We start from the raw sequence: 23,949 nt of genomic DNA, 5'->3' as shown, positions 1-23,949 counted from the left end.
AAAAAAAAAAAAGAAAGTAAAAATGAAATCACTTTACATTGTTTGCATAATGTTCAACAGCAGCCTCCTTCTCTTTGCTTCTCTTCATCACCAAACTTCCCTAAAGAGCAATGGATATCCCCTTGCTTTCACACCCTTACCTCTCATTTATTCAGCTCACTGCAATGGGATTCCCCAAACCCAACTCTGCTCTTCAAGGAGGGACAAGACCAGATCCCAAACCAAGGGGCTGAAGGTAGGGCACTAGTGACTAAGTGGCCACTGTTGGCACAGAGAAGCCAAACGCATGAGATTGAGAGAAAGATGAAGCCCAGGTCCTGGGAAGACAGAGTTCAGAGAAAAAGAAGAGAAGAGCAGAATGGGGCAGGGTTAGGGTTGGATATGCCAGTGCCAAGGCAGGGAGCCACCCTTCTTCTTACCTAAAGTTCATACAACTTTTCTTTAATGGATACAGAATTCTCCAATATAATTTTTTTCTTTTTTAAAAAAAATACTTTTTCTTTTAAGAAAATTCTTTTTTAAATTTATTCATGAGACACAGAGAGAGAGGCAGAGACATAGGCAGAGGGAGAAGCAGGCTCCTCACAGGAACCCAATGTGGGACTCAGTCCCCAGATCGGGATCATGCCCTGAGCTAAAAGCAGACACTCAACCAAGGCATCCAGGTGTCCCCATAATTTTTTTTCCTTTTTTTTTTTTAAGATTTATTTATTTATTTATTTATTTATTTATTTATTTATTCATTTATCATAGACATTGAGAGAGAGAGAGAGAGAGAGAGAGAGAGGCAGAGACACAGGAGGAGGGAGAAGCAGGCTCCATGCCAGGAGCCCGATGTGGGACTTGATCCCGGGACTCCAGGATCATGCCCCGGGCCAAAGGCGGGTGCTAAACGGCTGAGCCACCCCGGGATCCCCAATTTTTTTTTCTTAAATGAGTTTGGCAGATTGTGTTTCTCAAGGAATTGGCCCATTTCATCTAAATTGTTGAAATTACAGAGCTGTTGTAGAGCCCTTATCCTTTTACACCTGTCAGATCTGTGGTGACAACACCTCTTTCATTTCTGATATCACTCATCCGCCTTTTTCCTTGGTCAGTTTGGCTAGAAGTTCATCAACTTTATTCAACTCATCTGTATCTCTTTAAATTTCTAAATCCAAAGACCTCTTATTTGTACTCAAATTATTTGATTTCCCTGCAATATTTGTCACCTTAAGAGTCAGACTTCTTTTTTTTTTTTTTTTAAGAGTCAGACTTCTATAAGATTCCTTGCCCTCTCTTCTACTTTTCTTCCTTATTATCGTTAATAGCTCATCTTCACCTTTCAAGATTCTGCCCCAGACCTCTGTGTTTTCAACTTTAAGATCTCCTTTTCAACTAGACAATCTTCTTTATTTTCATGACCTCCTCACTCATGAGAGGACCTGTATTTCCACCTCCCACCTGTCCATCTAATGCTATTATTTCCACTCCCAGCTAATAAACCCACCATCCCCCATATTTGAAAATCTGAGTCACCATTAATACGTTCTTATCCTTCAACTTCTCCATCCAGCTGGCAACCAAACTGCACTTTCCCCATCAAACATTTCTTTGCATCCTTGCACTGGTCCCAACTGGATTCCTGACTTGTCACTGCCTGAATTCCAGCTAGGATCATTTCTTGGCCAGACTGTTCTGTATTCCTCCATTATAAGCACTAACCATATGAAATTAGTTATCTTTCACACACAGCCCATATCATGCCTCTTCGTCAGAGCTCCCTGCTGGCTCAGGATTAAGCCTTCTCACTATAATTCTTCCTTTGCTATCCAGTGGCCTGCTCTTCCTTCCCACACCTTGAACAGTAACAACACCTGCCTACTGCCTGGTAATAGACATTCCAGGTGCTTTCCTGCCTCCATCTTTGCCCAGTCTGTCCCCCTGGTTAAACTCTGGCTCTTAATTTCTAACTGGATTCAGAGGCTACCTTCTCTGTGAAGCCTTATTTTAAATTATTTTTTTTTAAGTTGAGGTATAGTAACATATAGTAAAATGCACAGGTATTAAGTTGGGTGAGTTTGGACAACTGCATTACCCTCAATCAATACACAGAGCACTGCCATTGCCCCAGAATTCCATTGTGTTCCTCCCAGTCTCACTCTTCCCTCAACCAGAGGCAACTATTCATCTGTTCTCTATCTCTACAGATCAGCCTTTTGCACATCACACAAGAGGAGTCAATAGTCTACGGTCTTTGTTTCTCTGTCAGCCTTCTTTCACTCAGCATGAAGTGATTGATTGGCCCTACTGTGTCTACAAGAAGCTCATCATGTTTCATTGCTGAGAAGTATCCACTGCATAGATGCACCAGTTTGTAAATATAAAAAACATTTACTTGTTGATGGATATTTAGATTTGGGGGTGGAAGAAGGCACAGAGATTTTGTATGAAGCTGTCTTCATCCTTCTCTGTCCTTTCTTTTCCTAAGCCATCCAGCATTATAGTTTATTGTAGCTGGGTGTGTCTTCCCTATTTAACTTAATCTTAATCATTTCATTTCCTTGGGCATTTACATGTGAGTGAAAGTATGTTAAGTACTTAGTACGTCCATCAGCTCATCCAATCATTGCAATGATTCCATGCAGCAGACAATACCGTGACACCCACTGACAGGGAGAAAATGAGGCCTGAACAGGTCAAGTTCCTTTTTTAAATTAACCCATCTGGTGAGTAGTCAAATTAAGATCAGTATCTAGATCTGATGCTGTCATAGTAAATTCTTAACAATTATGCCATAATACCACGTGCCTGGCACTTTTTAAAAACTTAAATTTAATTAATTAAGTAAGTAATTAATCTATTTATTTATTATTATAAAAGATTTTATTTGTTTATTTGACAGAGAGAGAACACAAGCAGGGAGAGCTGCAGGCAGAGGGAGAGGGAGAAGCAGGTTCCCCAAGGAGGAGGGAACCCGATGGGGTACTCGATCTCAGGACCCTGGGATCATGACTTGAGCCAAAGGCAGACCCTTAACTAACTGAGCCACCCAGGCACTCTAAATTTAATACTTTCTAAAGAAATACAGCATTCAGGGCAACAGTTTACCCAAGACACAGTTTATTCTCCACTGATAAGACTAAGCAACCACCCTTGTGAAATGATTTCATATGCACTTTTATTTCAAAAAGCTCTTTTATTTTGCTCACAATTTTGTGATTCAGAAGTCTGGGAGGACTGAGTTGGTCAGTCCTCGCTTGGGGTCTCTCCTGGGGCTGCATTTACATGTCAGCTGGGCTCCAGATATTGGGGGGACTCTCCTTGGCTGGACGTCCACAATGGCTCACTCACATAGCTGGCAGTCGATGCTGTCAGTGGGAGCCATGCTAGGGCTTGACCTCAGGGCCAACATGTGGCCTCTCCAGCACAATGGTCTCCCAAGATCACCTTTAGGACAGCTTGCAGGATGGAAGATGGTGCTGCCGCCATTTCTGGAAAATAGAATCTGCCACACAGCCATTTCCTTAAGGCTGTTGAACTTTGGGGCATGTCACTGGGCCCACTGATGGTAAAGACCTTCAACTTCCAAAACTCCTCTTTGGGGTCAATAGGCTCCTGACTCACTGACTGTCGGAAAATAGGTGGGCTTTATTGGGAAAACTAAATAGGCAGATTCATTTTTAAGTTTATTTGAAAGTTATTTCACCCAGTGTGGGGCCAAGGATTGTGTGTGTTCAGAAACATGTAAGTAGTAAATGCACAACTTTGCTGGCCACACAGCACCAAATGAGTCTCGTTAGATATTTAGTCCTGTAAATTATGTCAGTAAGGGAAACTGTAAACATCTCCAAATGAAGTAATATTTATGGGTATTATAAAACAATTTAATCCAAGCTATAATCACCCACAATAAGAACTGGTAATTTGCAACTCTTTGTAAGGTAACTTACAAAGAGTAAAACTTCCTATCCAGGTAAAACTTAGATAGGAAAAGGCACAGCTCTAGCTTTACCTGGCATTGCGGATGTGCAGCTGAGGGTAATGGCGATGCCTGTGACATATATGCACAGCAAAGTCCTCATCATACATCAGACTTGGAATGTTTCCCACTTGCTCAAACACAGTTATGAGAGTTGAGCCTAAATCACAGAGACAAAGAAATGGGGTCTCATTTTTACCAAGGAATAACTTTAGGACTTCAGAACAAAATGTAGCTTCCATTCTAAATTGTATTTTAATTGTTCTGATCAAAAAGGCACATGATGCATTTAGGACCTGGAAGTCATTCTTATTCCCATTCCCCAAGCACCATTTTAAACATGAATTTCCTACATTGGCAGCTGGGGAGGTAGTTGCATAGACCTTACCTAAGCTCATGTAGGATGGCACTATGAGAAATATGAAGTGCAGTTCTGGCACTGCCTTATACACGGTCCTGGCAAGGGGAAGAGACAGTTAGGACAAGTGTTAATAACAAAGAAATCCCATTAGCTGGCCCTGTTTGAGAAAAATGCCTTCACTAAAAACATCAGATATTCATAAATCCACATGAGCTCCTTTGCTCCTTGCCTGCAAAGGCAAGAACATCTTCAAGGCAATTTCTTTTCCTTCTCTACTCCTTAAATTCCAAACGGACTCTTTTCTGTCTGTTCCATGGAGGTACAGAGAATAAACAGTGCCATATTCATGTGGCACACCATATTTCTACTGACATTAACCTTTGACCTGGCATCTGGATGGTCTGGTGTGACATTACAAAGTGACTTGAAAGCTGAGGCCACCACCCCCAAATGTCTGTGCAGGCTGTCAGACATCACCCAGTAGCCTGCCTGATCATATTTCGACACACCATATTGTTCAGGATGCTTCTGCAGTCTGTCAGGTTAATAGACATTTCTAAAGGTAAGATTGAGGAAAACTATTTTTAGAAACATCCAAACCTATGACGCTTTACTCTTCCGCCCCAAATGCATTTTTTTTAAATGACTGCACTACCTGTTTGCCTCAAATGATGGTAGTTAAAGATGTGTGTTGAAGGGAGTGCTCAAAGAAATAGATTTTCTTTCAGAAATATTACTGCTGTTCAACATAGATGCTCTAATACAGCCATAGGTTACAAGCAAATTGAACATTTCAAAGAATTTCACATCTTTTGAAAGGACATAGTCCTTTTGCACATAGTCTCTTTCGTGTCATTTTGGCATTAATGCATTTTGTCTATGGGACTGCCGGCCAGCCCCCTGACGTCACCATCTGCAAGACCCCAGCCACTCACCGAATAATCTCTCTGCAGCAGCCAACAGAATACTCATCCACGGCCACAAAGAGGTGCATGAACAATGTGTTCAGAGGCTGCACAAGGAAAGAAAACATGATTGAAGGCTGAGTCAACATTTCGGCCGTATCAGAGCAGGATGGGAGGTGGGAGAAGGATTTGGAGGTGGCCACAGGCTCAGAGCTGCCCATTTTTGGAGGGTGATATTCTATGTCTAAAGTGATAAGACATTCAGGCAGCTTTCAAGCAATCTCACTGACTCCATTCGCTGCCTTCTGTCCTCCTAGCCTAGAATTATTCAAGGAAACAGGCACTGTAAATGAATCCAATGCATCCAGCCCTTCTTTCTGCCCTTGCGAATGGGGCTCTGGGCAGGAAAGTGCCTGCAGGGGAGTGAAATCGATTATTAACTCAGTAGTCTTGTCCTCGGGGGTGTCTATGCCAAGTGAAAGACAATCACCCATTCCCCAGGGCTCTTGAGTCAGCAGCTGCTGCTCTATTCAAGTGACACAAGAAAAAGATTCTCTTATGAATTTGAAGGATGGAAGGCAGATGCCATGTTATGAATCCAATGGCTTGTTTTGTTCAACATTCCCAGAGTCAGAATCAAATATTACTCTTGGGATCCAGAAAACCTGAAAGCTGGAAACTCATAGTAGCAAGATGCAAATGTGACTTTAGGTTAAATCTTTCCAGTTTTTAAAGAGATTTGTGGGCAGGCCCGGTGGCTCAGCGGTTTAGTGCCGCCTTCAGTCCAGGGTGGGATCCTGGAGACCCGGGATCGAGTCCCACGTCGGGCTCCCTGCATGGAGCCTGCTTCTCCCTCTGCCTGTGTCTCTGCCTCTCTCTCTCTCTCTCTCTCTCTCTCCCTCTCTCTGTCTCTCATGAATAAATAAATCTTTTTTAAAAAATGCTGGATAACATGTTGGGGTGCACGTGGGCCTGTATGTGTGTGCACATACATGTGTACATGGCAGGGGTGAACTTCCTCATTCACACAATTGGCATTCCCTAGGGTTCTGGGGACACAGTCTTGAATTCCACTGATAGACAAGCATGCTACCCACAGACCTGGCTTCTAGCTCTCTACAGAACTGGGGCGCTCTCTACAGAACTGGGGCCATATGCGGGCCTGGCTCTGGCAGGCTGAGGGCAGAGAAAGCTCAGATTTGACACCAGATACCAAGTCCAGCTGCCAACAGGTTGTAATGTGCTCACATCTAGAAGACATAAATGAGCCAGACTCCAAGAGTACACCTTGAAAATTACAGAGACAAGAATCTGATAATAGACAAAAATCTATTATCATTGTTACAGGGGCAAAGGTGTAAAGTCTGGTGCCCTCCCAGCATATCAAAGACTTCAGACGCTGAGCCTAAATGTCCACTGACTGATGGAAGGATAGAATATATATACATATACATATATACTATGTACATACACACACAATGAAATATTACTCAGCCATAAAAAAATGAGATTTTGCCATTTGTGACAACATAAAAGGACCTAGAAGGTATTACACTAAGTGAAATAAGTCAGGTAGAGAAAGACAAATACCAAATGATTTCACTTATGTGTGGAATCTAAAACACAAATGAGCAAACAAATAAAAAAAAAAACAGAAACATATCCATAAATACAGAGAACATACGGTAATGGCTAGTATGTTCACCAGCCATACTAGCTGGTGAGGGGGGTAGATGGGCAAAGGAGGTACAAGGGAGTGGGAGGTGCAGGCTTCCAGTTACAGAATGAGTAAGTTACAGGGATGAACGTTTCAGCATAGGTAATATAATCAATGGTATTGCATTGTAAAGTGACAGGTGCTAGCTACACTTGACATGAGCATAGCATAACACACAGAGCTGTCCAATCGCTCTGTTGTACACCTGAAACTAATGTAAAATTGCATGTCAAGTATATTTCAAAGTAAAACAAATTTAAAAAAGACTTTGGACAGTGGGGGCACAGTGTGAAGAACTGGGAAGCACACATCTGACCCTCGCTCCCTCCTAGATCTGCAAAGGTGTGACCTATGTCTTGCCACCAGCTGACTCATCTATTATCTTCCCTTGTGCATCCCCTCCAGCCTCTTGCTCTTAGATTCACCTTTCCTCTCCAACAGCTAACTTTGTTTCTTACTGTCACGGTGTCACTTTCTGTTTTGAGTTTTGAACTGCTCCGCCTCAAAACTGAAAAGACATATGTGCAAACGTAGGACTTCCTTTCAAAATTAAGGCTGTTCTAATAAGAATTGTGTGTAATTGCTTACTGTGCACGGGATTTCACTGTCAAGTTCCTGGAACACAGATAACCAGTTGTCCTGATTGGAGACATTCCAGTTGGGATAGTCCACAAAGGTAGCCTGGGCCATGATCTCCTCTTTGTCATTGCAGAGGGTAACAGCAAGGTTTGCCTTTTCCCTGTGGAAATGATTAAAACTGCACACATGACAAAGATTACCAAAAGGTAGATGAGGTGATGTTACTTTTATCCCCTCCTTTGGTTATTGCAGCCTAGTTACTGAAACTTACCGCTGCATAATGAAACCTCTAGAAGAAGGGAAAAATGTGGCAGCAACTTTGAGAGCACATCTTTCAGGACATCTGGGGCTACCAATTAAATTTTTATTGAAAATTACATTTCATTAGAAAGACGTTGTGTTTACATGAAGTGTCCAATACCCTTCCCTTGGAGATTGGCTATAATTTTCCCTATACTTTGCACCTTGTCAATTTCACTGTGTTGGCTTAAACATGTAAAGTTAGAGTGGCCAACTGTTCCTGTTTACCTGATTCTGAGAAGGTCCCCAGGACATGGAGCCATTGGGGATACAAGTCCTGAGCAAATTGGGATGAGTTGGTCAGCTATGCAAAGCAGAAAAGCCGAAAATTTAGCCTCACCTCTGTCAGCTATCCTAACCAATTTCTGCAAACCTTGAGCCCATGCCTCCTGGGCTGATGGATTCTTATGGGATGTGAGTATCTATCAGCTGATCCACCTGCAGGATGAAGACCCTCAGGGGTCTGGCTTAAGCTAAGGCAACCCAGCAAGCTAAAAGAGACAAGGGTGGAGAAGCAGGTCTTCCAATTCTTATTCTGGTGGTTGTCCCAAAGGGACATCTTTTTTTTTTTTTTTTTTCCAAAGGCAACTTTCAAATGCTACCCTGTCATGCTGTCTGGGGTGACAGCAAGAACTCTGACTCAGAGACAGTCTATAGTTTACTGCATGGAGAACCATTTGTATATAAATTGAGATGCAGTTTTCATTTTTTCAGCTGGGTAAGATCTACTGGTATCTTAATTTGGAGAAAAAAAAAAGACTTAAATGTCCTTTCAAAAAACAAAGTTTATTCCTTAGTAAGGGGACAAAGATAGCATGTAACTGAAGGAGGAGAAAAGGTAATGGAAAGCACAGAGAGAAAGTTCTAGATGCTCTCCAGTTATATTTTCATCATTAAAGTAACAATTATGACTGCAGTCGAAACCAGAAAGTAGTCACCTTCTTGACTAAGTAATTAGAAAAAGTAATTAGAAAAGTCATCCTCCGTACCACTTCCATAGGTAACCAGCGTTGATATTTTGCTGTCTAACTCACCAGATTTACCCCTTAATTTTGAGAGTAATTATACAATGAAATGTACTTTGTAAGTTTTTCAACATGGCATCACATAACCCATACATTGTAGTCTGCTTTTTTTCCCCACTTGACAGCATACCACCTTACTAGAGCCGTTCACCAAAAAGCAGTCTCTCATACACAGGCACTTCCTGTGCTTCATTTTTTCTTCAAATTAGTTCACTTTTGGCTTAGATAAGACCATTTCCATAGGAACTTCTAACATCATAAATGGAAAAGCAGTATACCTTGTTTTGAAGATAACCATAAAAAAATCAAGACACACATTTAGAACAAAACTTGTGTGTATCTAGACAAATCACCTTGGGTACCAACAGAAGTATAGGCACTTTGGGGAAACATCATGCTAGGGACATCAATCTCAGCACCTACAGCCACTGTCTCCTCTCACAGGAGATCCACTCTTCAGCCATAGAGGACTTCCTCTGGGTGCACCTACCCCAAGGCCCCTGCCCTAGTGCTGGTTATCATGGAAAGAAAACAGTGGACTGCCCTCAAGTCCCAAGAATACACTATCCACATAGGGGGCTAATTAGCAAAAGGATGCAGCCCCACAACCTCTCCAGTCTGCTTCACCAAAGCCCTGCCCCTCTTAACATTCCTGGAGTGGTTCCCTCCTGCTCCTGATCCTCTGGGCTCCTCTGCCCCAGGCTCCCACAGCCATGACTTACTGCTTCACAGATAGCCCTCACTCTAATTCAGATGAGAAAATGCCCAGAGCACAGGACCCAGCGATGGTGGTGATGGAGGAGGAGGAAACGGGCAAGAGCTGGGCCAAGGCAGCTACCATCCCCTCAGGGAAACAAGGGAAATGTGTTCCTGGAATCCCAATTTGAACTTGAAACACATTTATCCATGGGAAAACAGGGTGGTGGTTGGGTTCCATAGTACAATTAGCACAGTACTATACCACACAGACATTATAGATTAAATAGGCTTTTGTGGGTTGGCCTGGGAAGCCAGCCATGAGTAACATCGTTTCAATGGGAAAATGCACTTCAATTTCCAAATGGCTGAGTGCAAGAAAGTAACTTTTATAGCATTATCCTTTTGTATGTATAATTTCCACTTCTTATAACCTCTTAACATGAGTCCTCTTTGGGACAGATAAAAATCATTGTAGGGGAAAAGAAGAGAGAGAAGGAAAAAGGTAATGGGAGAGGCTTGTTTTTAAAAGCTGGGTTTAGAATTATTCTTTGGAATAAGTCAAATAAAAAAATACACACACACACACACCCAAAATACAAAATTCACACAAAATATTCACACAAAATACATTAAAAGTATTCACACAAAATACATTAAAGCTCAAGGATATTATCCAGCAAGCAAAATCAAGTTCTTTTCATTAAAGTAATGTCTCATTTGTTCACTTGGTTTAGCGAATTTTCCTTTAGCCAAAACTCCTTTTATTTAACTGAACTTGATGGAAATCTTGGTGAAACAGCATCCCCATTTTCTGCTTTATTAAGCAGCACAAATGACACAGATCTGGGTGTTCCCAGAGCCTGTCATGGTTTCCTTCCCCCTCCCAGCCCTTTGCACTGTGACATGTGCACTCGATGTGGCCAATTCTTTTGGCTCTTTCCCCACTCATCTGCTATGCCCAATCTGCTCATTTTCTCCCCTACCATTTAGCAGGGTTTTCAGGTGAGGTCAGTTGTATTCATTCCTACATCTGTGACTGAGCCGGCAGGTAATTTAATGAAACTCAATAAAACTAGGAAAGAAAACCATCAAATTTAGAAATGCTTGTAAAATGGGTCTCTAAGCCTTGGGGTTGGCCTGCCAAGGGAATGGGAGTTACCTGATATGAAAAACGAAAGGCTGCATGGGCTGAGTACCAGCTATCTGGGGAGTTCCAGGACACTGATGAAAATGTAAATTTACTTTTTACTTCTGAAGATATGCTGGCTTCTAAAGTAGGTCACAACCTTTTTAGTTATTAGGATCCCATTTCAACATTAATTTTTTAGAAAAAGCCTTTCACTACTCTACTCCCACATGGCATAAGCTATGCTTTTCATATCTGTCAATTCAGAAAACACATAAACACATTAAACATGTGGATTTGAGCTACCCTGACAGCCACTCCAAGACCCAGCAGCAGTGTGAAGCTCATCTTCAGAAACAACTGGCTGTCAAGAACTTTCAGGTAATTAGTATGTGGCTGTGTATAGGATTTGGAAACACAACTCTGTGGAAGGTTTTTGAAAAAAAATCTGTAGAAAGGCCCCAGTTGTAAGTAAGTCCACCCCCATCCCACATGCTATGGTCTGAATACCCCCTAAAAGGATGGGCCATTGGCAACTGATCACATGGATCACTGGTGATCACATGGACAGGACAATCACATACCCTCCTGCTCAGGCCAGCTATGATCCACTTTCACCCCAGGAGGGGCAAGTTAGACGTGCACATTTGCTACTGAGCTGGGGGCTTATAGTTTATTTACATGCAGAAATTTATTACTGTGGTAAATTACAGTATACAGTGGCCCCCTGCCACTTGCTTTTCCTTCTCAGAGGCAATCATGCCTCCCTTTGTGCCATGTTCTGCAGATTGTTGTTTTAACGATATATATGTAAGAAAATTCCATTGTACTGATAAAGCAGTTCTTCATCCTGTTCTATGACTGCCTAGCTGATAAGAAAGGAAGGGAGGGAGAATAGAAAAGCTTGCCTCTATCTGACCCTAGTCCTTGCTCCCTTAAAGGCAGAACCAGAGGAAAGGAGAATCGCTATGAGTACCTCATAGGATCTAAGCATGGCCCTGTATTTAACAACTATTCTCACTGTCCCACTCATCCTGTAAATTAGGTACAATCATCCATCTCACAGAGGAGGATGCTAAGGCTTAGGGAGGTTTTGCAAAATCACATGGCTAGTGGTGAATTTATTCATTAATGCAACAAACATTTACTGAATACGTACCAAGTGCCAATCTTTTTTCTAGGCTCCAGGGACACAGCAGGGAACAGGCAAAAATCCCTGCCTTCATGGAGCTGATGTTCTAGTGAATAGAGACAGGCCAATTTTCAAAACAAAACAAAACACAACAACAACAAAAAACCCAACTAAAATGCACAGAATGTCAGATGGGGACAAGTGCTGTGAAGAAAAACACGGGGAAGAAGATGAAGCTTGCAGGTGTGTGCAGGTGCTCTTCCAAGAAGAAGGTAGTGTTTGAGGTGTGATGGAAACTCCTCTGTAACTGTAAGATGAGGCACACATATGCCTGGGGTGTTCCAGGAAAAATTAAAGAACTCAGTGGAGCTCAAGGATGGTGAGATAAAAAAGGAAAAGGGTGGGCTCTACACCAGATCATGGCAAGCACATGGCAAACCAGTGGAGGGTTTTGAGCAGAGCACAACAGGATCCAGTTGGTGTGAACAGTGTCACTTTGGCTATTATGTTGAGAATAATTTGCTGGGGCAGTGGGGAAAGGGGGCGGGAGAGGGGTGATGAGCAAGGGTTGATGCCAAGGTGGATGCAAAGACCAGAGAGGGGATGTTGAAATACTCAAGTGAGAATGCTGGTGCCTCACAACTCAGCTTAGCAGAAGTCAAGTGGAAAGCAGCAGCCAGGTTCTGGATTCTGAAGGTGGAGCTGACAACTCTGCTGGTATAGGAAGTAAGAGCAAGAGTCAAGGTGACACCAGGGTTTTGGGTCCAAGTAAGTGAAAGGCTGGAGTTGCTGGAGTTACTCAGATGGGGAAAGTATGGACAGAGTAGTTTGAAGGCAGGTGATTATGGTGCTGGGTGGGAAGCACCTACTAGGTAGCCAAGGGGTGACATCCATCAGGAAGCTAGAAATGAATTTGGAATCTAGGAGATTCCATCAACAATGTTAGCTGTTTTGTATATTTAAAGCATAAATTCACCAGAATCACTTTTGGGGGGTTTTTGTTTTGTTTGGAAGACAGGAGGTTGGTCTTTACATTTATTCTATTGTCCACATGGCTAACAAATTGTCCCAGTACCATTTCCCCACTACTGTGGTCATCAAGTTTTCATAAATGTGTGGATCTCTTTCTGCGATCTCTAATTCCTTGTCCTGATTACTATATCTATGAGTCTTTAGTTGGGCAAATTTCCCCACCTTATTTTTCTTCTTTCAAATTGCTCTGGCCCTTTGCCCCCTCGTATAAATTCACACCCATATTATCAACTTCAATAATAATCCTATTAGGATATTGATTGGAGGAGAATTGACTTCTTTATGTTATTAACTATTCCTATCCAAAACATGGTATACCTCTTCATTTCTTTAGGTCTTTTTTTATGTCTTTCAGTAAGATTTAATAATGTACCCCATAATAGGCTTGGATATGTGGTTCCTGGGAGGGAGGGGGGTTCCTTTGAGTACTGTCTTCCTCTTGAATAATACTTTTAAGAGTATTTTCATTCTAATTGTACACTTGCCAATTTATCTGTTTTGGTTCTGTATTTTACCTATTATTTATATCTTATATCTTACTATTTATATTTAGTATCTATATAAGTCATTATCATTACTTCTTTATGCAAGTTTGATTTTTTTCTTAGACCTACCAACTTATTTATGCATATATTTGTTCACTTTCTTGTATCTTGGCTTTTCAGATGAGATATTCTTCCTTCTGCCTAGAGTACATTCTGGGGAATTCCCTTTATTCAGGGTTTATTGATAAGCTCAGTTTTTGTTTGTCTGAAAGTGCATTCATTTTCCCCTAGATATTAAAAACCTGTTTCCTGGGCAGCCCAGGTGGCTCAGTGGTTTAGTGCCTACCTTCGGCCCAGGGCATGATCCTGGAGACCTGGGATCCAGTCCCATGTCGGGCTCCCTGTATGGAGCCTGCTTCTCCCTCTGCCTGTGTCTCTGCCTCTCTCTCTCTCTCTCTGTCTCTCATGAATAAATAAATAAAATCTTAAAAAAAAAAAACCTGTTTCCCTGGGTACACAATTTTAATGTGGTACTATTTTCTCTCTAATATTGAAGACATTCTACTATCTCTGGCTACCATAGTTGCTACTGAGAAATCATTACTAGTTTAATCGTCAGCTGTTTGTAGGCAACTTGCCTTTTCCAATTATTTTTCAGATCCTCTCTTCAGCTTTGGCATTTTGCTGTTTCATTATGATGTGCTTAGCTGTGGATTTCTCTGTGCATTTATCCTGTTGGGGATTCACTGAGTTTTCTAGATCTAAGAATTGGTGTTGTCAACAATCCTGAAAGCTGTCAGCCATGATCTCTTCATATATTGCCTCTTATACTTCCCATTGTCTCCTTCTAGAAGTCTGATTAGACCCAACCGTAACTGTTAATTGTTCCATTATTTTTTTTTGCCTCTGTCTTTTGTGCTGAATTTTGGATAATTTATCGGTATTGGTCCCCCAGTTTGTTACTTCCATCTTCAACTGTGTTATGATATTTAATTCATCCAATGAGCTTTTAATTAGTTTCACTTCTAGACGGGTTGACTTTTTTTTCAAATCTCAATATTCACTTTTATGGTCTTTTCAAATGTATCTTTTTACTGTAGACATAGTAAGCATAGTTATTTTATATTCTTTGACTGAGTTAAGATATGAAGTCTTTGAGAGTCTGATTCTGCTATATATTTTTTGTTACTGGTTCTCAGTGATGGTGCATGTTTCCTTGTGCATTTGTGACTTTTGACTGTGAGTGCGTATCACTTAGAACTGTGTGCATTATTTGAAGTTTGAGTTGAAGCTCCATCCTTCAGACCTGATTTGTGTTATTTCAGCCAGTTTCCAGGACACACTACTAATCTGAGACCACTTTTAATCAAATTCTCCACTTTGTTTGCTTTATTCAGTCGATTGGTAAACAAGCATAGCTTTTGTCTGAAATTGCACTCATTATCTAGGAGGTTTTGAAGCTTTTTGGGATTACATAGATAATTAGCATGGACCTTAAATGAACACATGCTTACAAATTCTTAAAGGCTTTGTCCCCCTTCATTCCATGCTGAAGTTAAAAAAGGCTAGTTTCCTTACTGTCCCAGCTTCAGCAGTGGTTTTCTGGCTCATTCATCCTTATAATGAGCAACCCAGTTTTATACAAAAGGATCTAATACTTCCCTCCTTAGGTGGAGGGAGTATTTATCTTCTGTTCTTTGCAAAGCTGTCAAAACAGAAGCAGGGGGTCTCTAGAATGTAGCCAAAATCCTCAAGGAGAAGGTGGCATCGATTCCTGCTGTTTTCCTAAAGTTTCTGATTTCATTTGGATAATATTCTCTGTACAGTCCTTAACTTTTGTGTTCACGTGTGTGTATCAGCATGTTGTTTTCATCCAGAGGACATTAATCCACCATAATGACAAAAAATGGAATCATTTAATTGATATACACATTTTTAAAGAATTTTATACATGTTGCTCTGCTGCTTTCCCACAAAATTATGTCTATTTACATTACATTAATCAGCGTGACGAGCAGAAACCATAAATTCTAATGTCTTAGGCTGGCTTCTTAGTTTAAACATTTCAACTGGATTTAAATGTGAAGCTTTATGAAATCTAAAATAGTGAGCTATCTTTTTATCTTTTTCAACAAAAATAATAAGGAATAGATTATAGGATAGTTATAGTCTAGTGAACAACAACAACAACAACAAAAACCGGGAAAAATCTATGCATATTTTGAAGTTTAGAAGACCATTTTTTTTAAAGATTTTATTTATTTATTCATGAGAGACACAGAGACAGAGAGAGGCAGAGACACAGGCAGAGAGAGAAGCAGGCTCCATGCAGGGAGCCTGATGTGGGACTCGATCCCGGGGCTCCAGGATCACACCCTGGGCTGTAGGTGGTGCTAAACCATTGTGCCACCAGGGCTACCCTAGAAGACCATTTTAATAGCAATGGTTAAGAACAAATCTGGGCATTGTCGCTTACTAACTGCTTGACCTCTAGTTTCTCATCTGTAAAATGGACAAGATAGTGGCTACCTCAGAGTTGTAAATAAGACAATACTAGCAAAACTTAGATAGAGCCTGACAGAAAAAATATTCTCGAAACTAGCAGCAGATATTAACTTACTCCAAGTGACTCTACTAGTGGGTGGGGCAGTTGAGATTAAAACTCAAGTCTGCCTAAATCCAAAATCCATGAGAAACGCTTTCAATTTGCAGGTTGTTGTGGGACTTAGAGATTGGTTGTTCTGGGACATCTCCTCAGCAAGATAGATTTTCTTGGGGCCCACTTCCTCACCATAAAGCCCTGTAAGACAAGGAGTGAGGTCCCTCCTTACATGTGATAAAATTCATAAACGGCTTTTTTTTAGGTGGCCAGGAAGATGGCAGACATTCAGACCAAACATGCTTGTCAAAAGCAGCCAACCATCTTTCAGAATAAGAAGAGGGTCCTGCTTGGAGAAACTGGCAAGGAGAAGCTCCCACCATAGTACAAAAACATCAGTTTGGCTTCAAGATGCCCAAGAAGGCCACAGAGGGTACTAAGACAGACAAGAAATGCCTCTTTACTGGTAATGTCTCCCTCTGAGGGTGGATACTGTCTGATATCCACCTTGTGACCAAGATGAAGGTGCATAGAACCAGGTCAACTGCTGAGACTACCTCCACAACATTCAAAGGGACAACAGCTTTGAAAAATGCCACAAGAACATGTCTGTGTACACATACCCCTACTTCACATGAACATGGGATGTCCAGATTGGCGACACTCACATAGGGCGAGTGCTGGCCCTTGAGTAAGTCTGTGTGTGTGCTTCCATGTGCTCAAAGTCATGAAGGCCACTGGCATCAAGATGCAATTCCGGAAGTTCTGGGACTAGACATCTCCCCATACCCCAAAAGAAAATAAAGTTATTTTCCCAGGGAAAAAATTGATAAACATTCTGGGCTTACTTAGCTACATACTTACAGAAGATAGATGATATTAAGCTTCCCAAACAGCTTCTGGGTAAATTTCCTAATGAGGTTTTTGATACAATAAATATCCTGTGATTCTGTTCTTCGGCAATGAACCACTTCTACTTTTCCTCTTGGAGAAGTGAGCACTGACATTTTTTATTCTGTCTCAAAAAGAGAGAAAAGAGTTCACCATTAATTTGAGATGACAAGCCAATCTAGTTACAGTACTTACAAAATCAGACATTAATTCAATTTCCGTATGGTCAGAGTGAACATGGTGTTTGAGTACTGGTGGGACACATTTTCTCTTGGGGGTTGGTTGTGACGACTGTCATCGCAAACCAGCCACATGTTTCTCTCCAGGAGAATGATGTTTCTGAGAACTGGCCCATCTAGAAATTTCTGCAACTGCACTCTTTGTTCCTAACAAAGCTACTTTAATACTCTAACAATAGGACTGGAAAACACTGAAAGGAGTTATTTACGGATTCAGAATCCTCTTTATTTAATTGGCCACCATGGCATGTGGTCAAGAGTTACAGGGGAAATACTGGCAACTTCTGCCCATGTTCCAAATAGAGTTCCCCAAACTGGAGCCCTAAAAGCAATAGTCCTGAGAGATATTTTGGGACAGAAAAAAAAAAAAAGTTCTGTGGTCAATTTAGTGTAGGAAATGCTGTTTCTGATGGCCTTCCTGTGGGGCCACCATGCCCATTAGAGTCTTTGAGAAACTCCATAATAAAGTACCTCCTTTCTTTGTATAGCCCAGCCTTTCCCACAGCTTTTCTGAGGAGAATTTCTAGTGACAGCAACAGTAGAGAATCTAATGTTTCAGAAAGACACTTTGGGGAATGCTGCTGACAGGAATAGCAGGCCACAAACTGATTTCAATCTCTCTTTTAATGTCTCAATATGTGTGTGTGTGTCTCTCTCTCTATTTCCCTCCTTCCTCTGTCTGTCCCTCCATTCCTTCTTTTTTCCTAGGGAAAATCATTTTATTATGTATTAGCCAGTATGCTCAAAACAGGCATTACCATTCACCACTGTGCTGACCCTAGGAGCAATATGGAGCATGGCCAGCACCCTGGAAGGCTGCCTCATGGCCCCCCCAGTTCAGTCAACCCTTCAGAGGTAACCACAATTCCCACTTCTACCACAGAGATGATCTTTGCCAAGTTTTGAGTATCACATGAGTGGAATTATATAGCGTGTGTGGTTTTCTTTCAAAACACAATATTATATCATTTGGCTTTTTGTTGTTATTGTTGTTGTTTACATATGTACATCCTTACATAATTTTCAATGTGCCAAAGTACCAAAGAACTTGGGCACTGCAGGGGTCTGACACGGCATGAGACAAAGCCCCTCCTTCGTCAGATGAGCAAACTGAGGCCCATGAAGTGAAGTGACGTTCCTCAGGATACCCATATTTGATCAGAAATCAAACCTTGGGCAGTTCTAGTCCAGCCCCCTGGCACTCCTCCCATTGAAGCAGCCTGCAGGCTGCCTCTGTGGGCAAGGGTCCCCTGCTCTCATAGTCCACTGCTGTTCATGAACTGTAGTCTGACTGCTCTTAGCCATCAACACTTGGATGTTAAGGGTGTAAGGTGTAGGGTCAGGCAGGGGGACTTAGCAAGGTGGCAAGTGGCCACCAAGAATCCTCACCCAGTGGCCTTCTCCTTCGTGAATTCAAACCACCCTCAACTTTTGCAGGCCTCCATCGCACCTGCAAAGCAAACGCAGCTCTTGCAGATGCCCTACGTTATCCAAGGTCACAGAAACTGAAAGGAGGGGTTAGAAACTGCCAATTTTTCATTTACGATGGAAAAGTCAACAGCCAGATGGTCCAGATGTTTCTGCAGCCCAGTAAGTTAACAAACAAGTCATGTAGGCTAAATACAAGTCTGACTTCCTCTTCTTTGATAGAACATGGTATGCTATGTGGCCACTGCCTCACAGCCTTGGTGTCAGGGTAACTGAGGTGAACCGGGGAGCATGTCTACTCTCAATTCTAGACTCATGTTGTCTTGTGAAAATGTGAGCTCAGAATGGCAGTTCTTCACCTTCTGCAAAGGAAGAAAACCTTAATATTTACAACAACATCCCCAAAATCAGAAATAGTGGCTCAAAATTTTCTTCACAGTCTGAAGACGTAAATAAACATTTCTTTAAGCTGGGTTAGCCTCCACACTTCCCATGGCAAAGCCATCCACAACACTCTCTCTTTACAGAATAACTGTAAGGAAAGCCCAGCTATCAGAAGGTGACACAGGGCCATGGCTATGGAATCAGAGTACCAGAGATGAGACCCAGTTTCTAACCCCGATTAGCTGTGTAACTTTGAGCAAGTTACTTTAACTCTCTGTGCCTCGGTTTCCTTATCTGTAAATCAGAGATAATACACATATTGTAAAAGGTTTTATAAATGAATTGTTATATGCAAAACACTGAAAGCAGTGTTTGACATGTGCTCAGTAAATATTGGCCATATCATCACTAATATTATTACTATTGAGCAGGAATGTTCTCAGGATTCAAAATAGTAAACATCAAAAAGTCACTTGAAGCTCCTGAGGTCTGGGGGACCTTCACCTAACTGCAGAGATGTCAAGCCGAGGAAACTAAGAGATGGCTAATGCTTAGGTGGCACCTTCATAGTTTCCTGGGCATCTCTATGTTGTAGACAACCAAAGGACCAATCAATCCCCTTTGCAATAGACACTTTCTTTCTTTGATAAACAAATACACCTTTAAAAAGTGGCAGTCAAGTTTTGATGACCTGATAACATTTCCTTTCTAAGATGGCTTTACATAGCCCAGCTGCAATATAAGCTGATTTCATGTTATAACGCTAATGTCAATCTTCCTTAACATTTAATTTTAAAAAGTATTTTTAAATACAGCAATGCATTCTTCATTATACCTTCTCAATGCATAATACTTTCTCAATGTGAAAAACATATAACTTTATATATAAGGCTGAAGTTGTGACTTTTATTGTGGCAAAATATACAAAACATAAAATTTGCTATTTTTATCATTTTGAGTATATGGTTCAGCGGCATTAAGTACATTTACATCACTGTGCAATCATCACTGATACCCATATCCAGGCCTTTTTCATCTAAAATTCTGGTGTGAAACTTTTTGGACCAACTGAAATCTCCTCTCTTTTGGGCTTGGCATGTATATAATTTCAGACAGTATCTTCTATGTTAGGGGAAACACAATACATGCTGAATGGGCACAATGACCCAGGAGGAAGATATTCCATATGGGGTTTCACCTGAAGGCTTCCTCACTCCAAACTGGAGAGGAGCAACAAGCAATAAAATCACAGTATTATTTCAAAGGAGGCAATCAGAACCTGGCTGACTACCATCTGAGCAATTAAATATTCAGTAATATTTTCCATACTCTCTGTGGATGTGAAATTAGGTGCCTTCTACAAAGACATGGCATTAGTAGAGACAATAAATTTTCATATTTGCAAATATCTTTTACCTACTTTGGGTAGAAATGGACATTAATAGGTCTATATTCTTGTCAAAACTAGCCATAAATATTGTCATTCCTGGTTTTGGTTTTAACTTAAAAGCAAAACTGGAAAGAGACTTCCTGTTTGTGAAACATGATGTCGTAAGCTAATGCTATAATTATATACAAATTTTCAATAAAATAAAACAAGAAAGCATAATTAGATAAATGAGCTTTGGGGAAAAAAAGGAAACAAGGAAAGGAGGAAGAGAAGAAGCAAAGGGAAATCCCCCACCCAGGTGGCAGTGACTTTGTGTACAGAGGCTCACTGGAATCATCAAATGTGATACAGGCCCTCAGGGCGAGAGTTTCCACCCTCCATGCCGAGAGCAGAAACCAAGAACTGAAACTAAATCCATGCATACAACCTGGACCTCAGAGGGGTGGACTTCTTGATAAATGAGACTAAAAAAACTGAACCCACTAGCCCATGGAAGTGGTTAAGCAGCTTTCTCCACCGATAGCTCTGAGTAGAAAACAAAAGAAAACAAAACCACTTGTGAGGAGTCCAAATCCTAAGCCAAAGTAGCGTGTATCCCAACCCATGCTACTTGTGTGATGTGGAAGTCCCCAGGAACTTCAGATAATAATCTGTGAAAGAGATGATGACATAACTATGTTTACAATTATTAGAAATGTAGAAAGAGAAAAATCGTGACAAATAATTATGAAAAAGAACAAAAACTTTAAAATGGAAAATATGGTTATTAAACTTTAACTGGATGGGTTAAAAACATTAGACAAGATTGAAGAGAATAAACTAGAAGGCAGATATGAAGAAATTTTCTAGAAAGAATCACAGAAATATATAGAAATCACAGAAAGAAAATATAGAAAGCAATGAAGAAACACGTAAGACAGAATAAAAAGAACATCTATGGCTACAGGAATTCCATCTACAACTTATAGGAATTCCAAAAATAAGTAAATAAAATGTTGTTTGAAAATAATGGCTAATGATTTTTTGGAACTGAGGAAAGATCTCAATCCTCAGGGGCAGAAAAATAAAAATAAATAAAAATAAACCCTAGATATTTAGCAATGAAATTACAAAACACTAAAAACAGAAAACCTGAAAGCAACCAGGTAAAAGATAAACTGCCTATGAGAGAATAAAAATTAGACTAAGAGTATATTTCTCATCAGCAACAGTAAGAGCCAGTAGTACCGGGGCTGGCAAACTTCCTCTGTAAAAGGCCACATGAAAAATCTTTTAGCTTCATGAGCCACATGTTCTTTGTGCAACTACTCAGCTCTGCTATTATAGCATCATAACCAGAAACAATATGAATACAAATGAGCATGACTATATTCCAGTAAAATTCTAGGAGTGCCTAGGTGACTCCATTGGTTTAGCATCTGACTTCAGTACAGGCCCATGATCTCAGGCTCCTGGGGTCAAGCCCCAAATTGGGCTCCAGACAGTGTGGAGTCTGCTTTTCCCTCTGCTCCTCCCCCAGCTCTCTCTCAGATAAAATCTTTTAAAAATATTCTACTCATGGACACTGAAATTTGACTTTTATATAATTTAGTGTGTCCTGAAATACACTTTTGATGTTTTCAGTTGCTTAAAAATATCTTAAGAGACATTCTTAGCTCATGGTCCCTACAAAAATAGTAAACAGGCTGAATTTGACCTATGGGCTACAGTTTCCCAATCACCAGAATAGGATCTTTAAGAAAGTAAAGATAAAAACAGTCTTTAACTTAAAATTCTTACCTAGCTAAACAATCACTAAGAGATGAAAGTAAAAAAAAAAAAAAAAAAAAAAAAAAAAAAAGACAACCTACAACAAAGATGGAAAGAAAGTATAACTCAAAGAACCTGGCTGAAAGAACCCGTAAAAGATGTGAATAAAATTAAAATCAGAAGGGAGTGAAATATAAGATAAAATGCTAGGGAGAGAAAAGCAAACAAGCAGGTTTATCTAAAAAAGCACACACAAAAAAGAGTAATAATGATTATAAATTTTGTTTAAAAAACAAAAAACTGCATCGAATTACCAAACAATAAAAACTTGTGAGATAGAAGGAGACAATCAGCAATAAAACATTCTAAGTGTATTTCTGAAAGGAGGCTAGATTAAACTTAAATCAGTTAAGTATAGTTACAAGTTTAAGGGACATCACATAAGGGAAACATTTTTTTAATTTTAATAGTTGTTTATTTTGTTAGGCGACTTTATTTCAGTCATATAAAATCTCATTCAACTTACTTAAAATGTGAAAAGTGAGATAACACAAATATTTAAGTAAGTACATAGGTAGAACAGAGGTATGGCAAATATTTTTATACTGGTTATAAATGACTTGAGTTAACGTTTTCTCAATAGCACTATTTACGGAGATAGATTTAAATACATAAAATACACACATATATTTATATTTATGAATATTTTTTCTGAATACCAAAAGAGCCTTGCAATTGTAAAAATTTCTTAACCAGTGAGCTATCACACCACGAAGACAGGGAGGAAGCCCAAATGCATATAACAAGTGAATGAAACCACTCTAAAAAAGTTACATACTGATGCAAATGACACAACATTCTGAAAAAAGCAGCCCTAAAAATTTTTTAAAATCAGTGGTTATAGGAGGCAAAAGGAGAAGGAGGAATAAATAGATGGAGCACAAAGGATTTTTAGGATAGAAAAACTATTCTTTACCATTCTATGATGGTAGATACAGGTCACTAAATTCCATAGAATGTGAACCCTAATGTTAACTTGTGAATAATGATGTGTCAGTGTAGGTTCATCAATTGCAAAAATGTACCACTCTCACGGGGAATATTGATTGTGGGGGCAAACGGGACGGCAGGTGTGAGAAACAGAAATTCTCTGTACCTTCATTCGACTTTTCTGTGAACTTAAAACTGCTATTTTAAAAAGTCTTTTTTAAAAAAATTCTCTTCACTATTTGCTTGCATAAAATTAATTTTTTCTTTTGAAGATAGGCCAAGAATTACACCAGCTAACATTTACGGAGCACTTTATAGATTTTCTCTTTAATGATGATAAAATAGATACTATTATTTTTGTCTCACAGCTAAGTACCATGGGGCTAAGAGAATTGATGTAATTAAGGCACATTTACAGAAAATTAGCATCTGTTTATCTGACCACAAGGATGGTTTATTTGCTACTACTTTGATGATTTATTTTCATTTTTTTCTATTATTTGGCTTTAAGATACCTTCAGTTACTTCACTTGTGCACAACTGTCCAGAAGAAGAGACCTCCAAGACTACAAAACCTAGAACGCAACGCGGCGCCAGGCCACCTAGGAACGCAGCAGCTCGCCCCTTAGCATGCTGGGAAAGGAAGTTTTCTGGCCTACCTCTCTTCCCCGACCCCAAGCCTCCGGATCGGAGCTCTGTTCCCTTTGCCCTTCCCCGGAGCCACGGTTCGACCGACCCACCCATCCTCGCAAGTCCTCCCAGTTCCGCAGACTGACCTGGGGATGCGCCCCTGACGCCCCGGACTCCGTCCCCGCGTCCCTGTCGGGTGAGCCAGCACTTCCCACCTCTCCCGCAACTCCAAGACACTTCTCTCAGAGGAGGACGCTCAGCCCGGTTACCACAGAAACGAAGTTGCCTGCGTCACGGCGCGTGCGTGAAGTCAAAGGTCATGCCAGC

General features: G+C 40.6%; 1 protein-coding gene across 6 annotated transcripts in view; it reads right to left on the bottom strand.

Annotated features, from left to right (window-relative positions):
- CFAP61 (cilia and flagella associated protein 61) overlaps window positions 1-23,905 on the bottom strand; it is a 270,399-nt gene extending 246,494 nt beyond the window's left edge. For 4 of the 6 annotated variants that reach the window (XM_041732553.1, XM_041732556.1, XM_041732555.1 and 1 more), the window contains exons 1-6: window positions 23,769-23,905; window positions 16,786-16,936; window positions 7,533-7,701; window positions 5,258-5,334; window positions 4,350-4,417; window positions 3,995-4,121 (exon numbers count right to left, since the gene is read on the bottom strand). In XM_041732553.1, coding sequence (XP_041588487.1) covers window positions 3,995-4,121; window positions 4,350-4,417; window positions 5,258-5,334; window positions 7,533-7,701; window positions 16,786-16,928 — 584 coding nt within the window. In that variant the 5' untranslated portion in view covers window positions 16,929-16,936; window positions 23,769-23,905. Of the gene's footprint in view, window positions 1-3,994; window positions 4,122-4,349; window positions 4,418-5,257; window positions 5,335-7,532; window positions 7,702-16,785; window positions 16,937-23,768 lie in introns of those variants that run through there. The other 2 variants (XM_041732554.1, XM_041732557.1) reach the window with 2 other exon arrangements.
- Between the last annotated feature and the right edge of the window lie 44 nt (window positions 23,906-23,949).

This window comes from Vulpes lagopus, chromosome 18 (assembly GCF_018345385.1).
Source record: "Vulpes lagopus strain Blue_001 chromosome 18, ASM1834538v1, whole genome shotgun sequence".
Taxonomy (NCBI): domain Eukaryota; kingdom Metazoa; phylum Chordata; class Mammalia; order Carnivora; family Canidae; genus Vulpes; species Vulpes lagopus.
Note: the sequence above shows the minus strand (reverse complement) of the source record. Positions and strands in the feature narration are given on the sequence as shown.